The 16195-nt window shown below is 56.4% G+C and overlaps 1 protein-coding gene across 1 annotated transcript; it reads right to left on the bottom strand.

Annotated features, from left to right (window-relative positions):
• Positions 1-3148: 3148 nt before the first annotated feature.
• On the bottom strand, positions 3149-14749 carry FADS6 (fatty acid desaturase 6). Its single transcript, XM_040989703.1, has 6 exons — positions 14576-14749; positions 13969-14135; positions 6656-6836; positions 4493-4680; positions 3807-3986; positions 3149-3441 (listed from the first exon to the last, which is right to left on the bottom strand). The coding sequence occupies exons 1-6, from the start codon at positions 14736-14738 to the stop codon at positions 3292-3294; spliced, it is 1029 nt and encodes a 342-aa protein (XP_040845637.1). The 5' UTR covers positions 14739-14749; the 3' UTR covers positions 3149-3291.
• Positions 14750-16195: the final 1446 nt, after the last annotated feature.

Below are 16195 nucleotides of genomic sequence, written 5' to 3'. Positions count from 1 at the left end.
AAAGCTGCAGCCCGGGTGGCCCGGGGCTCCCCGGAGCATGGCAAGGCCCCGGGCCGCCGTCCACCCAACCACCCGTCCTCGCCTGGTCTGCACTGGAGGTGCCTGCAGGAGGCCGAGGTCCCGTCCAGGGGGAAGCTGCAGCCGGGCGGCCCGGGGCTCCCCGGAGCATGGCAAGGCCCCGGGCCACCGTCCACCCATCCACCTGCCCTCTCCTGGTCTGCACTGGCGGGAGGGTGGACGGGCTGCCAGCCTTCAGCCTTTCTAGAGTTGAAATTAGCGGTGAATCTCCGGCATCCCACTTGGACGCCGGCTGCTCCACTTCTGGTCTGGGAAAGCAGTGAGGATGGCTGGGTCCTGGGGTCTTCTGCACTTGCCTGGGAGGTGCGGCACGTGCTCCTGCTCGCTTCAGTTCCAGCCCTTGCAGCCACTTGGGGAGTAAACCAGCGGGTGGAAGATCTCTGTCATTCTGCCTTTCCGATAACTTTTTGAAGGACAGCGGAATCATCAATATGCTGATTGAAACGCCTTTGTGGGAAGCGGGTCTGTTATTTCATCCTGACTTCCGGGAATGTCAGAAAGGTGGAGCTCTGAGGAGTGACTGCACTGTGCGTTTTTGTTTTTGTTTTTGTTTTTTTTTGCCTCATCTGTTGATGCAAGAATTTAGTCCAGAACAACAGTCTTGTAGAGTTTTATTGACCACCTGTTACGCCCACTTGCCATTTGCAATAGAGCTTGTTTTGTTTCACAAAAGTCCAGCCAGATGGACCACAGCAGGTACAACCCTGGGCCCACCCCAGATCAGGTGTCCCAGGAGCCTGCTCTGCCTGACCTGCCCACGAGCCATGGGGCTTTAGGACACTTCCCCTAGACCAGGCGTCAGGGCTAAACACCGTCCGCCCACCTGCTTTCATAGGAGCCCTCAAGAGTGAGCCTGGCTTTTTGTTTTTTTAATGGGAAAACATTTTGTTGAAAGCACATTTGGTGACATGTTGGTACTGATGAAGGGACTCAGCTGGGCTCGTTTCTTTCCATTTGTGGCCGTTTCCATCCTGACCAAGACTACATGGTCTTGAATATGTCTCTGGCCCCTGCATTGGACTGTTGCTCCTTGGAGGTGGAAACCCACGCCCATTCACTCGTAAGCCCACCCAAGCTTTGCAAGGGGCCTGAGCCCCCCAGTGAACTTTCTTAATGAACTCCAGAGCGAGCATGACCCCGGGTTCACATCTTCCCACAGGGGCTGGTGCTCCGCTGTGAAGGGTAAAACCACCACCTGTGCAGCCAGCATCCCATACAGGTACTGGTTTGGGTCCCGGCTGTCCCACTTCTGGTCCAGCTCCCTGCTAATGCGCCTGGGAAAGCAGCAGAGGATGGCCCAAGTGCTCGGGTCCCTTGCACCCACTTGGTAGACCCAGAAGGGGTTCCTGGCTCCTGGCTTCAGTCTGATCTAGCCCCAGCTGTTACAGCCATTTGGGGAGTGAACCAGCGGATAGATCTCTAACAATACCTTTCAAATAAGTCTTTGAGGGAAAAAAATATAAACATTTTCCCCTTACCCATCTGTAGCATGTGAGAGGACAACAGTGTCACCTTCAAATAGATGACACGGTGAAAGTGCCTGTCCATGTGTGGAGCTGCTGACTGCCATGCCCGTCAGGGAATGGGACTGGAAGCCACAGGCCCCAGAAGCATGTTCCCCATCCCTGTCACTCGTGTTCCCGAGCAGTCCCAGCCCACATCCTCGGAGGAGCAGAAACCCGAGCTTTGCAGAGGTCAGTCGGGGCCTGGAGCGCCCGCGGTGGCATCAGGACCTCCGGCTGCTGCCCAGCTGGATCAGTACTGGAGCAGCAAATGACTTAGCAGCTTGATGGCTTTTACTCCCAGACCTTCAGGCTTCTACTGAGCTGCTAATGCATTTCAAAAGAGCCAGCACAGCATATAGCCAAGCAGGAGGCTGCGGGCCTGCCTCATGCCAGGAGGGTTGCTGGGATCCAACCCTGCCCTTGCAGTGCGCGTGCGCGCGCGCACACACAGCACTAAATCACCCATCTGTGCAGAGGTGAAGGGAAGTGGGGACATACCTCAGGCAGTCAACAGCTGGCCACAAGAAGCTCAAGGAAGGCCCCTGTGGGAGGCCAGTGCCAGCTGGAGTTGTGGGCCACACCATGCCTCTCCGGCGGGTACCAGGTCAAGGACTGCCTTTGCGTGCAGGCTGCTGTGCCTGCCTCCCCCCAGGGAGCTCATTGGCTGGCACTTACCCTTCCCCTTGCCGTTATCGGTCTAAGCACGTCCTTCACCCCCCTTCAAGGCCTGGAGAATGCTTGCAACTTCACCACCAGAGATAGTGCCATGCTCTCCCAACCCCCACCATCATAGAGCCTCCTGGCATTTGGTGGAGGACGCTTCCATATGTCTTCCAAGACAGCCCCCAGCCTTTCAGAATCATCCAGAAAAAAATGTCAGCTGTGCCCAGGGAATAAACCCCACCTCCACTGGAATGCCCCCAGCTCAGGCCCAGGCAGGTGTGGCTTACAGAAGGATCATTCAGCTCTGCCCATGCTGGGCTGAATCAGCAGAGACGCCTGACTGTGCAGGACCTTAGCCTCTCCTTCCAGGTAGCATCAGAACCACCTGACCTTGGCCTCCTTCCCTCGCCTACCTCCAGGCTGCTCTTCTTGCTCTCACAGCCATACCCAGCCCTCCCCGGCCTTTGATCTCCAGTCATTAGACCCGGTTCCCATGACCCCTGTGGACTCACATGCCTTCTCCACAGTTCCTCCCTCCCTCACACCATGGAACAAAGCAGACTTTTCTAAAACTTGCCAAGGCCGAGGTTGCACCCAAGGCTAGCTAGACTTGCTGGACACAAGGAGCTTACTTCTCTGGCTCTGGCGGGGACATGGGAGGGGAGGCTCTGGATGGCTGGGCTTCTCTAGCGGATAAAGTAGAGAGAGACACCCAAAGGAAGACGGCCCATGAAACTCAGCACCTTATAGATGCAGGAAGAGCCGGTGGCCCAGGGAGGTCCTGACTTAGGGGGGTGCTTCTTGTGTGCCCCCTCCAGCTGACATCCGCCTCCTCCCCTTAGACCCAGGCTCCAACGGGGCAGACAGGGCACGGGAGAGGGTTCTGGCCCTTTAGTCCTGAGTTAAGGCTGCCACCTGACTCCTCCACAGTTCCACCACCAGCCACGGAGCTGCATCTGCAGCCAGCCAGCCAGCAAGCAGAGAAAGGGCCAAGGCTGGGAGGGGAGGGGGGCCGGTGGTTGTCCTGGCCCCCCAGCCCTCACCCTCATTGCAGCCCCACCAGCTCGGTGATGGGTGGGGCATGCACCATGAATTCCTCGTAGCGCCTGAGAAACAACCGGAAGCGAGCCAGGTAGGAGTCTTCGTTGTAGGGCAGCCGCTTCTCATGCAGGAACTGGGACACCACTGGCTTCACCTGGTGAAGGTTGGGTGGGAGGAGGGGCCCATGAGCCAGGGCCGCCTGGGATCTGTCCATCCTGGGCTGTCCTCTTCCCACCCCTGGCTCCATGGGCTTTGACCCAAGATGCTCTGGACAAAAGTGTGATTCCCTTTTACAAAGCATCCATGGTGTGGCGGCCTTGCATGTCTGTGTTTCATCCTCAAAGTCCATTGTCGCCAGTTCCCCATTTAGATTTGCTTACCCCAAACCCATCTGCTGCTGCGTGCACAAAGGGCTGCCTTGCCAGCTGGAGACCGAGGCAAACCCTGAGGGTGACCCCACCCTGACCTTCATCCCAACCCTTCTCCCCTACTCCTCTAACCACCCCTGGCCATGGCTACCTTCAGGCACATGTTGTCGGAGAGCCTGGGGAACAGGTGGTGCTCCACGTGGCAGCTGATGAGCGAGTGGCCGAAGGCCCAGTCCAGCACGGGCAGCCGGGGCAGGTTCAGCACCCCCAGGCTCATCATGTGAATCCGCCGAGGCTTCTTGTCCGGGGAGAACATGGGCAGCCCGATGTGCTGTGACACACGGGTGGGTCATGCCCAACGGCGGGGCCAGGCAGCCCACACTTCCTCACCAAGCTCTCGGAGGGGTTTCTGACTGACCCCACCATCCTCGGGCAGGACCTGGGAGAGGTGCAAGCCGGGATCCTGCTGCAACCCCAGGACCAGCCCTGTCTGTGCCCAGCCCCCTCCCAGACCTGTCCAAGGTCAGCCTCTTGTATTTTTTCCTTCAACAAGAAGGCAGGGGTGCCTCTTTCTGTCAGGCACTGCCCTGGGCCTGGGCACCTGGAGCTGTCTGTTAGCATGGGACATGCAGATGGGACACACTTGTAGGATTATTAGTGGCAGCTATGGTCTGAGGCCCTCCTTGCTGGAGGAAATGGGACCAAAAGGGCATACTGAGCGTCTTTCATCAAGTCAATGCCCCCCGCCCCATCCCAGGCTGCTGCTTCAGCCCACCTCAGGGCCTCGGCTGGGGTCCAGGTTGGCATGCCCAGCACCTGGGCCCAGGGAGACCTCACCTGGAAGATGTTCACATGCAGGTATGGGTGGGCCAGCAGCGAGCGGGTTACCAGCATGCAGAGCAGAGCTGAGCTGGAGCTCCGGAAGCCTGACACGTGCAGCAGCAACCAGTAGTGTGAGTAGAGGCCCAGGGAGATGAGGCTCAGTGTCCGGAGGGCTGAACCCAGCTCCACCTGCCGCAGTCGCTCTGCCAGGACAGGACAACAGGACGCTGAGTGAAGGGCAGGCCAGGTGCACCGCCGACCCTCTCTGCCCACTGCCACCCTGCATTGCCACTGGCTCCGGGGCACCTTGAAAAGTGGGGGTCACCACGGACACTTTCAACAGCCTAATCATGGCTGTGAACTCAAGGAAACCTCCAGAAGAAACCGGAGACTGCAGCAACCTGAGTGAGCCAGGTGGGTTACGAAGAAGCCACATATAACCTCAGCCTGACCCTCACCTCCTTCCCAGCCCCTACCCCAGGGCTAGGAACAGTCCAGGACACCAAACTGGAGGGAGGCACCTGGAGGGCGTAATGGGAGAGTGATGACACGCCCAGGGCTGAGCCCCTCCTACACACACAGCTAACCCCGATGCGGACAGGTGGACGCCCCTCGCCATCAGCGTCTTATAAAGTGGAGGTGAGCATCTGGCCTCACGCTGCCTGGGGACTCGGCTTCCTGACTGACTCAAGCAGTGGGGAAGGCGGCCGGCACCATGAGTGCAGGCTCCACGACCATGGTCCTGAGCTGAAGTTCTCACGGCAAATCCAGATCCACTCCAACTCCTTTCCCTACTCTGCCTCCTTCTGTCCACAGGGTCAAATCCTGGGCATGGCTGTTGTTTCCTTAAAAACAACAACAACAACAACAAATCCACTTTCTTTCTTTCTTTATTTGAGGGCAGGGGCCCAAGCACTTGGGCCATCTGCCCTGTCTTGCCAGGAACATTAACAGGGAGCTGGAACAGAAATGGAGCAGCCCATACAGGATCTCAGCGTTGCAGGCAGCAATTTAATTTGCTCTGCCACAATGCTAACCCCAAGACATGGGACTTGAACCCAGGTCTTGCTGCCTTATAGGCCTTCCACTATACAAAATCAACAACCAGAACATGTACTATAAAGCAGTTCCAGAAGTTTGTAGAAAATTAAATCAACAGATGAATTGGGATCAATGCCACGTCACGGGAGGACAATACAGATGCTGGTTTGGGTGTCAGCTGCTCTACTTCCAATCCAGCTGCTTGCTTGTGGCCTAGGAAGCGAGCAGAGGGTGGCTTAAGTCCTTGGGCTTTTACATCCACACAGGGGACCCAGATGAAAGTCCTGGCTCTTGGCTTTGTGTCAGCTCAGCTCTGGCTGTTGTGGCCATTTGGGGAGTGTGCAAGCTAATGCAAGATCTCTCTCTCTGTCTCTCCTCTCTCTAAATATGCCTTCAAATAAAAATAGAGAAAAAGTATTTTTTTAAAATCTGCAATCCATGTCTGGAGGGGTTCTCATTTCATAGAAAACGTGTGTTTTGGAGCTGATGTTGAAGTACAGTGGGTTAGACCACAGCTTGCAACATGAGCACCCTACATGGGTGCCAGTTGGAGTTTCAGATGTTTCACTTCCCACCCAGCTCCCTGCTAATGCACGTGGGCAAGCAGCAGAGGACAGCTCCAGTGTTTGGGCCCCTGCACCCACATAGGGGACTCAAATGGAGTTTCTGATTCCTTGCTTTTTGGTCATGGCCATTTGAGGAGTGAATTAGCAGATGGAAGATCGCCCCTTCCCCTCCCCCTCTCCCTCTCTGTCATTCTGGTTTATAAAGAAAACGAGCTTTTCAGAAAAAGAAAAGAAAAGAGAAGAGAAGAAAAGAGAAGAAAATGGGGATAATGAAAAAACTATGCAGAAATCTAAAAAAAAATTTTTGCCCCAAAATAAACTTTTTTCACTTCCATTTTCCAAAAAACTTTTTAAAGTTCCTCATGCTGTTTGTGCATCTCTGCCTCCTTCCGTTCTCGCACCTGCAATGAGGAGGTCGTGAACCTGCCATTGCCGATCAGGCATACCAGGACCAGGCGTGGCCTCGGGTGTTGGGTCCCCACTTCCTCCACCACTGGCCTCCACCAAGCCAGAGAGCAGAGGCAGGGGCAGCAGTGGGACCAAGTTTGCAGAGGAAGTATGCACTACGTACCGACAGCCACCAGTGGTGTTACGATGGGCAACAAGAAGGGTGCCAGGAACATGTAGACATAGCGATTGAGGCAAGGCAGCTTCCAGGTGCTGGAGTCGCCCAGGCCCACCACATTGGTGTAGCCGTGGTGCATCTTGACGTGGCCATACGTGGCATACTCTGCCGTGAAGGACGTACACACCTGGAGGAGGTGCCCACGTGGGCAGCAGGTTCCACATAAGCACCTGGGGGACCAGCATGACCAACCTCCCCCAGCTGCTGCATCCCAGGGCCTCCCTGCCCTGCAGCCCAGCCATCGACCTTGACCGTCAAGTCCCAGGTCTGCGTGGTCACTGAGTGGCAGCTAGGCACCTTGGCCACATTTGCAGGTGTGGATCCGCAGAGAGCCACTCTGTCACGGACCACCCAGGCTCGCTTCAGGGGCTGTGAAGACGGGATGCATCATGGGTCAAGATCCTGGTAGGGACTGCGACCACATGCTTTACTTGGGCATGCTGTTCCTCCCAGTACCCAACCCAGAGCAGCAAAGGAGAGGGGCCTAAGAGCAGTCTGGGGGTGAGGGGAGACCACCTTCTGAATTACAGAAGGCGGAGTAGGGGGCTGGGGGTAGAGGCTGGGGGTGCTGTTCCCCCTCAGAGCTTCTCAAAATCTGCTCCTGGCAGCTGCTGGCACACAGGCCACTGGACTGCTAGGAGAACAGATGAACAAAAACAAACACCAGCTTCTCCTGACACATCAAGCAGGCCAGAAGGATTTGCTAATTTTAGTGAAGCTGCTTCCAGGCTGCCAGTGGACACACGCCATCACTGAACCTGTTGCAGCCAGAGGAACCGCTCCATGGAGCACTCACTGGCACAGATGCCACCTGAGCAGGAATCCAGGCTCGGGGCCCGAGCAGCAGAGACAAAAGCAGCAGAAAAGCAAGGGTCTGGAGAATGAGTTTGTTGGGGCTGGCATTGTGCTGTAGCATGGTAGGCTGCCACCTGCAGTGCCAGCATCCCATAAGGGCACTGGTCCATGTTCTGGCAGCTCCACTTCTAATAGGCCAAGTGCTTGCTTCCCTCCCCATCAATCCCCCCTGCATCCAAGTGGGAGATCCAGAAGAAGCTCCTGGCTCCTGGCGTCAGCCTGGCTGACACTGGGGAATGAGCAAGTGCATGAATGACTTCTGTCTCTAACTCTTGACTTTCAAAACAAATATTTAAAGAGAGAGACCATGACTTTGTCTTAACGCTCTTCCTTGGCATGAAACAAAGCCAAAACGCAGTCAGGAGCTCTGAAAAAAAAGTCACTGAGAAACATCAGAGTAGATTCAACAAAAGACATGGGGAAGGGCGGGTTTAGTCACAGGCCAAGACACACAGGAGCCCGGTATGGGAGATGCGGGCGCCATTCGCAGCTCCTGGCTCTGGCCCCAGCCCAGCCTCAGCTGCGCCTGGCCCTGGGGCAGCGAGCCAGCAGATGGAAGCTCACATGCTCGCTTGCTCTCTTCCTCTCAAATATTTTTTTTTTAAAGTTTATCTTAAACAAACAACACAGGAAGGCATGCCAGCCACCAACACAGGTCCCTCCGCAGGCCATGGTCAAGGCACATGACTACCTCACAGCGGTGGTTCTGTGCCATCCACACAAACAGAACTCTTTGCCCCTAGATGACGCAACCCAGCCAAGAGCTGGCCTTGCTCTCTGCTCCTGTGACCTCGGGGACAGAAGCCAGAGGTGGCAGCACAGGTTGAGCAGATGGTGTGTGGACAAAAGTGCAAGACTACCTGGCCACTGATCTCCTTGGGAGCTGTCTGCTCAGAGCTGCGCCCACTGGAGCCACACGGTCTGTTTAAGGTGGAGCCAGAAGCCATCATAGCAGGCACTAGAGGGACACAGTTGGGGATGTGGGTCTGGTATCCCCAGAACCAGGTCTGCATGTCCTGCAGCTCCACCCCAGGTGACTGGAAGAGTACCTGCTTCTAACTGCTCCTGCTATGCCCTTGCCTGCAGGGCTTCTTCCCTCTATTTTAAGAATTTGGGGAGGGAGGGGCAGGGGGCACTGTATGATGGCTCAATTAGCTAAACCTCCTCTTGCAAGCACCAAGATCCCATATGGGTGCTGGTTCATGTCCCAGATGCTCCACTTCCCATCCAGCTCCCTGCTTGTGGCCTGGGAAAGTAATAGAAGATGGCCCAAAGCCTTGGAGCTCTGTGTCCATGGAGAGAACCCAGAAGAAGCTCCTGGCTTCAGATCAGCCCAGGTCTGGCCATTGTAGCCACTTGGGGAGTGAACCAGTGGACACAAGATCTTTCTGTCTCCTCTGTAAATCTGCCTTTCTGGGCCTGGTGGCGTGGCCTGGCGGCTAAAGTCCTTGCCTTGAATGTGCCAGGATTCCATATGGGCACTGGTTCTAATCGCGGTAGCTCCACTTCCCATCCAGCTCCCTGCCTGTGGCCTGGGAAAGCAGTAGAGGATGGCCCAAAGCCTTGGGAACCTGCACCTTCATGGAAGAAGTAGTCAAAACTGGCTGCTGGCTTTGGCCCGACAGAGTTCCAGCTGTTGCAGCCACTTGCAGAATGAACTAGTAAAAGGAAGATATCTCTCTCTCTCTCCTTCTCTCCATGACTCTGCCTTTAAATAAACATATAAAATTTTTAAAAATAAAAAAATAAAAGCAGGACGTTGTGTCAGAAGTGGAGCCAGTAATCAAAGGCAGGGCTTGTGCTGTGGAGGTGGGATTCCCTCTGGCACCTGAACCTCCTGAACCTACACAGGCCCAGGGATGTGCCTTCTTCCACTCTGAGGTCGGCTGCACAGGGGTCGCTTCTTCCCTCCTCCAGCCCGGGGTTTCAGCAAAAAAGGTCCAAAGTTAGAAAAGGGGCTGGGGAGACTAGCCTTGAGTCCTTCCCTCTTGAGGGACACTGCCCTGCATATGCCAAAACCTGTGTTCCTCACACTGCCAGCCCTACCTGCTGCCCTCTGCTCTCATGGCACCAAGCTGGAACCTGGGGCATGGGCCTTGGCTCCTCCCATGGTCGCCCCTGGTCCCTAGATCCAAGTCAAGCAACCTCCGCTTGCACCAGCAGGCCCTGCACCCCATCTCTCCATCCGTGTCTCCCAGCAGGTGCGCACCAGCACCCTGTGCCTGTCTCCTGATTCAAACCCCACAGAGTGACCTAGTTAATGTCCAGCTTTAATTGTGTCATAAAATCTTATAACTGTGGGTTTTTAAAAAATCTTGTCATGTGCTGTGTATTTTAAAAATAAAAGAGGAAATGGTTAGAGAGAGACAGAAGACACGTTTGCCAACTGCCAGGACGGTGAGGCAGCAGAGGGTAGAGGGAGGCAGACTTGTCACTCGCCCCTTGGGATCCTGAATTAAGAAAACACACACGTGCACAAAAATAAATTAATTAAAACAAAAAAGCTCAGCATCCCTGCCATGTGCCCTCAGAGCCTTCACCCCATCCTACCCTGGTCCTGGGTTACCCCTGCTGTGGGCAAGCTGTACTTGTATGCACCTGCTGTACAGCCTTGAGCAAGAGGCTGTAACCCCCTAGGTCCGTGTTTCTTCATCCACAAGTGGGAGAAGTAGCAGCTTTGAGCTCTTAGGAGGGCAGGCCTGTGAACTGAGACTAAGGTATAACCTGCAGCCTCCAGCGCGAGCTGGCACCCCCCATCACTGCCCCCCAATTCTGGCTTGGAGAGAATGGTAACAGAGTTTTTGAAAATTGTGCTGTATTTATCTGAGGGGCAGAGAGCTGGACAGGGAGGGTGCCCATCTGCCTTCAATTGCTGGTTTCTCTCCAGGCCCCTCGCTCCAGGTGACACTACTCAGATTCGGAGTGACATGACCCGGCCCCTCCCCAGCCCTCCTGCGCCTTCATGCTGGGGCCTTGTGTCCTCTCCAAGGTCTGCAGGGAGCCAGACTTCTAAGTGAGGAACCTCAGTATCAAAATCCCAACCATTTGCTCATGGCTCATTGCTGCTAAGAAACTGTGTGAGCTCGCAGGCCAAACGGCCTATGTGACCTTTAGCAGCCTCTGTGACCTTTAGCACTGATGGACCCCAATTCTCATGAATCAAGGCCCACCTAAGCCTGGTTATTTCACAGATGGTTCCAAATAACTAAGCGGGTGATTACCTTAATGGCTGGAGGCATGGGCTGTCCAGCCAAGACAGGTAGGCAATGTATGGTATTTCCCCCTCACCTTGCAGGCTATTGTGGACTGCCCCTATAGAAACCCTAAGAATGTGCTGTTTGGAGCTGCACTCCTGTAAGGGGTATTGGTCCTGGCTGGCCATTAGGCTGGTCAGTCAGCCAGCTTCCTTCTCCCCGCTAAGAACACAGGCTTGGATGTGCTGAGCTTGAGTAAACCATCCTTGTGTACTTGGATCAACTTCAGACTCCTGGCGGTTTCTGGGGATCTCAAACTCTGGACACAACTGGAGTCACCCGGAGACCACTTGCTGGAGTCTCAGGCTTGTCCTTGGGAAAGCCACAGCAAAGTGAGTGTATGATCTGAGAATCTGCACAAAAGCATGTGCGCGCACACACGTAACACGCAAACACACATGTGTGTGCAGTGCACGCACAACACACTTGCTCATACAGGCACACACACAAACACATGCACACAACTGTGAACACATGTGTGTGGTGTGTGCTGGACTCATGCCACCTTCCTTGGTTTGAATATTGAGTGACGCTTCCTGGGGGAAACCCAGCGAAGAGTCTGCCAACCTCTCTGTCCTTTTTGGCCAGTTCTGTGACTTGATTTTTTAAATTCATTTTTATGACAAAAGTCTATTTTGTGTTGCAGTTCTGAACATGCCCTCTAGATACAGTTCCAAACTTGGGAGTTTGGAGCGGGAAGCTGCATAACCTGCACGAACTGATGACAACCAGGACTGTGCTGGGGATTCTCAGCGTGGTCTCCACTCCTCCAGAGACCCACTGGGGAGGGGGCTGCAGGGCTCCTCCTGTACATCGCCTCTCCCCCCCGGCACAACCGCTGCCAGGTGGCACTGCTCCCTGCAACACACAGCCAATCTCCCCAGGGAGAGTTGGAGCGGTGCCAGAGGACAGCACTCCTCCATGACTGGTCCGGCCCGGCCTCTCCCACCCAGGGGAGCATCCTGGATTGCGACCCCTCTTCTGTCAGCCATTAATCCTTCCCACACTTGAGGACATACCTGTCCCCACCTTCTAGTGGCCCTTTCTGGCAATCCCAGCGACACAACGCAGGACCAGGAGGGGCAGGTGCCCTGATCCAGTAAGACTAGTGTTGTCTGTGAGTCAGACAGTGTGCACTGGGGGATATTGCCAGGGGTATTACTAGGGGAGCTGAAACTTTCTCTCAAGGGTCGGAAACGGGTCTTGAAGGAGGTTCCTCTCCTGGCTGGGAGTTGATAAACCCTGAGCCAGGCCCAGGGACTGCTGTGGGACCCCAGAGAGATGGGTACAGAGGTGGAGGGTCCTGGAGCACCCACCGAGGATGGAGGGAACACCAAGGCATGCAAAGGAACAAAGAGGCAGCACTCCCCACCCCCAGCACTACCTAGCCCAGTGGAGCTCAGCTGTAAAGCAGAGACAGAGGCGCCAGGGCAGAGCTGGCCCTTCGTCAAACCCTGGCTGTCTGTGTGACTGTTATCACTCCTGCTTGCAAGATTAATGCTGAGACACGGAGTGAAGCAACTGGCCAAGGTCAAGGCAGCCGGTAGGGCTGGGATTCCAACTTCAAGGTCCCCCAGCTTGTGGTCCTTCCTCAGGCAGCTCATGTTGGGACCTGATCACCCATGCAACTGCACCGTCATCATCTGCAAACACTGCTGGAAAACTTCCCAAAGGCTCAGGCCAGCCGACCCTGGAGCTGCTGCGGCCCAGAGGCAAAGCTCAGGCCAGGGTCCGGGGCTTGTAAGGACAAGACAGGGAGCAGCAAGCAGAGGGTAGCCCAGCAGACAGTGTGGGTCCTGCAGGGGCTTCTGGCTGAGCTGTCCAGCCAGCAAATACAGGAAGCTTTCTCAGAGGAGGCTGCCTCTGTGAACTCCAGGCAGTGTAGCTCAGAGATTCTCCCCCTTGAATGGGTATCAGATCCTCCAGGGAACTCAGTAAAAATGCAATTGTCTGGAGTTTTCAGCGGGGGCCCTCTGCATTACTCAACTGTACCCCAAGGTGGCAAACCATGAGGTCAGCGCTATACCTGCACCTGTGGAAGCCAATTAGTCTGGAATTCCCAACAGCTGCCTCCAGGCTCCCGACACTCCACCAGCTTTGGAAAATCCCAACAGGACAGATGCTACCCCACGGGTCCCAGGATTGTGACACTGCCCTGAGGCCAGCCCAGGGCGGCATCTGCTTCTCTCTGTGACTTGGCAAGCATCTGATCAGATTCCAGGGTCTGTCTCGTGCCTCTGGCTGGAGCCACACCCAGGGACCCCCAGTGAGGGAAGTGACTTGGAATTGAGCCTGAGGATCAGGAGGGACCGAGAGCAGGGAAGAGACAATGCCAGGTGAGCGGTACCTCCTCCCTCAGCGGACGGGGGATAAGATGCATGCACCTGTGTGCTTTGTGCTTCATAATTTTATCAAGTGGCATAACTTTATAGGAAGTTAAACGTTCATTGATCACTGGCTTCTGCCTAAAAAGGATTCTATGACCTGGGTGGCCAGGTGAGGCCCGCCTACGCCCTGGGGAAAGAAGAGAGAACAAATATGTGGAAATGAGTCAGGAGACAAGGGCACCTGGCCCAAAAACTTTGCCTTCCTGGGCTTGCAAGCAGTTGAGAGGGCAGCAGAGGGAAGGGCTGGGAGAAGCAGAGTGCAGCTCAGGAGGGAGGGGCTCATTCCTGGATCAGAGCCTGGGGGAAGAAGGGGCTTCCAGTGGGCTCAGCCACTGCCAGGCGTCAGTGGAGCTGCTTCCAGGGACTCACAGTCCCAGGCCTCTCCCCTCCCTCCCTTCTGTCTGCGGATCACAACTTAAACCCAGATTGCAACACCTGAAGGCCCCAAGAATTGCAGTCGCTATTACTCAAGATAGTCACATATCAGGACTTGCAAGCCACATGTTGCCAGGTGAGAGACGGGTGAAGGGGGTGAGGTCACATTTGGTCCGTGGCTGCAGAATGGCTAGGACTGTAGGTGGACACCTGGACGTGATCATGGAGGTGTCCTTTGCCAGGTGCAAGCACCTCAAGGTGCACGCACACCCCTACACTGCACACTAGGCTCTATATGCCAATAGCTGCAGTGGCACACGCCCACACTTGTGGACAGTGAGGGTGTCCACTGGACACATGTGGCTGCCCTGCCCCCTCCCAGGCTCACCTCTACGAAGAAAAGTGCCCAGATCTTGCTCCAGCGTTTGGACTCAGTGAGGGCACCGTGCGTGGCCAGGTGGCTGCCCTTGACGGTGAGTGTGTAGTGGCACACACCCAATATTACGATGCCAGCGGCAAAGAGCAGAATGTTCTCAGAGCGCAGGCACAGGAACCCTGCAGAGACAGGATGGAGCCGGGAGGGGGCGGGGAGGATGGAGACAAGGAATGTTCATGGTCCCCGAGGTCCCTCCGTGCCAACCCCCAGCCCTGGGGATGCACGGGGAGGTGGCAGGTCTCACAGAGGCTGGGGCACAGGGGGGCACAGCCCGGACCGTTGCTCTCACGCTGGACTTCCTGCCAGCCCAAGCAGAGGAGGGGACCCCAGGCCAGCAGGGGCCCAGGGGAAACCCACCCTTGCCTCCCAGCCCCCTGGCCCGCACCCTCCTCCGTGCCCCTCGACACCACCACTCTGAATACGTCAGGCTTGCATCCGCCTCCTTGGGGAAAATCCGAGCTGGACACCCCAAAACCACACTTTGCAGAGAGACTGACCCTTGGTCCTGGGGAACCCCTACCGCAGCCCAGCCCCCTCGATGGATGATCAATCGTCTCACCGGCAGGCAAGGCAAGAAAGCTCAGCGCCAGGATGGTGCAATCCAAGCCCTGGCGCTCCCACCACGAGCTGGCTTTCACCACGTCCTGGACGCGCGCCTCCAGCTCGCTCAACAACCCCTCGGCCCCGTCGTCCCCGGGGGGCGCGTCCTGCTCCGGCTCCATGGCCCTACCACCCCAGACGCCGCCGCCGGGTCGGGGACGCAGCGGAGGGCTGGAGTGAGCGGCTGCGGCAGGCGAGGCGGGGAGTGAGCGCGGGGCGGGCCGGGGCGGAGTCACCCGCCCTCCGGGTTAGGGCGCCGCTGGATGCTCAGCGTCTCCTGCTGTGCCAGATAGCTACCAGGCCAGGCTCAGGTGCAAGCTCCGTTCCAGACAGGCCAAATGGGGACCAGAGCCAGAATGCGCGGGTTCGGGAAGGTCACCTCGCACCTGCCTGTGGTGGAGGAGGAGGGATGGCCACCGATGCAAACCATTCCTCCCCAATCCTTTCCTGATTCCCGACCTCAAAGACCTGAGTTTCAGCTGTGCCTGCACTCTGTTCGGGTTTGGGGCACCCAGACGCTCAGCCGCCCCATCTTCCAGGGGACACAGGCCTTGGGAAGTCCTTTGTCTGTGAACCCATCAGAGCTTCCTGACTGCAGTTCCTGGAGGGATGCTTGCCCTTCAACGTTGATGGGGGTGGAATCACCTATTCCCCACCCCCACGCCCTGCAGCTGGTGTCAGCCAGCCATGGGGATGGCTCTCTGCCTGAGTCCTGGCTGGAGGAGATGTACAGAGGCCACGGCCAAGGCCTTGGAAGTCCTTGGAAGTGCCTGGTCACAGCCCCGAGGTCCCCTCTCAGCTCCACTCCCAACCCAGGCTCCAGCCAAGCCCTGTCTCCTGGCCCTCCTCTCTCCCTAGGCCAGCTTGTCCTGGCTGGCGCTGACCCTGCTCCTGGGAGGACAAGCCACAAAAGCCCACCTCTGCTTCAGCAACCTCCTTCTCCTGCCTCATCCGTCTCCCCTCAAAGCCTTCTCTCTGCAGAACACATTTTAAAATCATATTTCTATGTAATATGCAATATGCAATTCATATTTGAATATGCAAATTACAGTACTTTGATCATGGGCAGGGGACACCAACAAGGAGCTGTCAGGGGCTCCTCTGCACAGGCTGGGGGACTCTGAGAGGCCCGGGGGGGAGGCCAGTATCTGTGTGTGTGTATGTGTGGGGGGGTGGGTACAGAATGGCACGCAACAGGCAAAGCAGCTCTGAGGCATCAGGAGGACTGATGGTTCCAGCACCCCCAATAGAGCAGACAGGGAGGCTGGGGGCGGTGATGGGAGGGACCCGAGGTGGCAGGGCTGAGCTGGCAGCTCTCATGCACTGGGGACATTGTCCTTCAGCCCGGCTGGGGCAGGTGCAGTCAGATGAATGAGCCCACATGGCTGCCGGTGGGGGTGTGAAACAGCTGAGCCCTTTGCAAACTGCTGGGCAGTTTCTCATCCGGTAATTAACACACAGCTCCCCAGTCCTGTGCCTGAAATGACCATAATTGGGAAGCAGCCCACACATGTCTGTCCCCAACGAAGCTGTGACCTGGTCACCAAATGTCTGTCGGCCCAGGTGGCCCTGTGGGTGA

Source organism: Ochotona curzoniae, unplaced genomic scaffold, assembly GCF_017591425.1.
Source record: "Ochotona curzoniae isolate NIBS_2020 unplaced genomic scaffold, NIBS_Ocur_1.0 contig_523, whole genome shotgun sequence".
Classification (NCBI taxonomy): Eukaryota; Metazoa; Chordata; class Mammalia; order Lagomorpha; family Ochotonidae; genus Ochotona; species Ochotona curzoniae.
Note: the sequence above shows the minus strand (reverse complement) of the source record. Positions and strands in the feature narration are given on the sequence as shown.

Bases quoted from the DNA above. Each gene is read 5' to 3' on its own strand.
- FADS6 (XM_040989703.1), bottom strand. From the start codon at position 14,738: ATGGAGCCGGAGCAGGACGCGCCCCCCGGGGACGACGGGGCCGAGGGG. The intron at 6,837-13,968 runs GTGAGCCTGGGA...CACCTCCTCCAG, and splicing joins GGGCACTTTTCTTCGTAGAG to GTGTGTACGTCCTTCACGGC. The intron at 4,681-6,655 runs GTACGTAGTGCA...CTGTCCTGGCAG, and splicing joins AACACCACTGGTGGCTGTCG to AGCGACTGCGGCAGGTGGAG.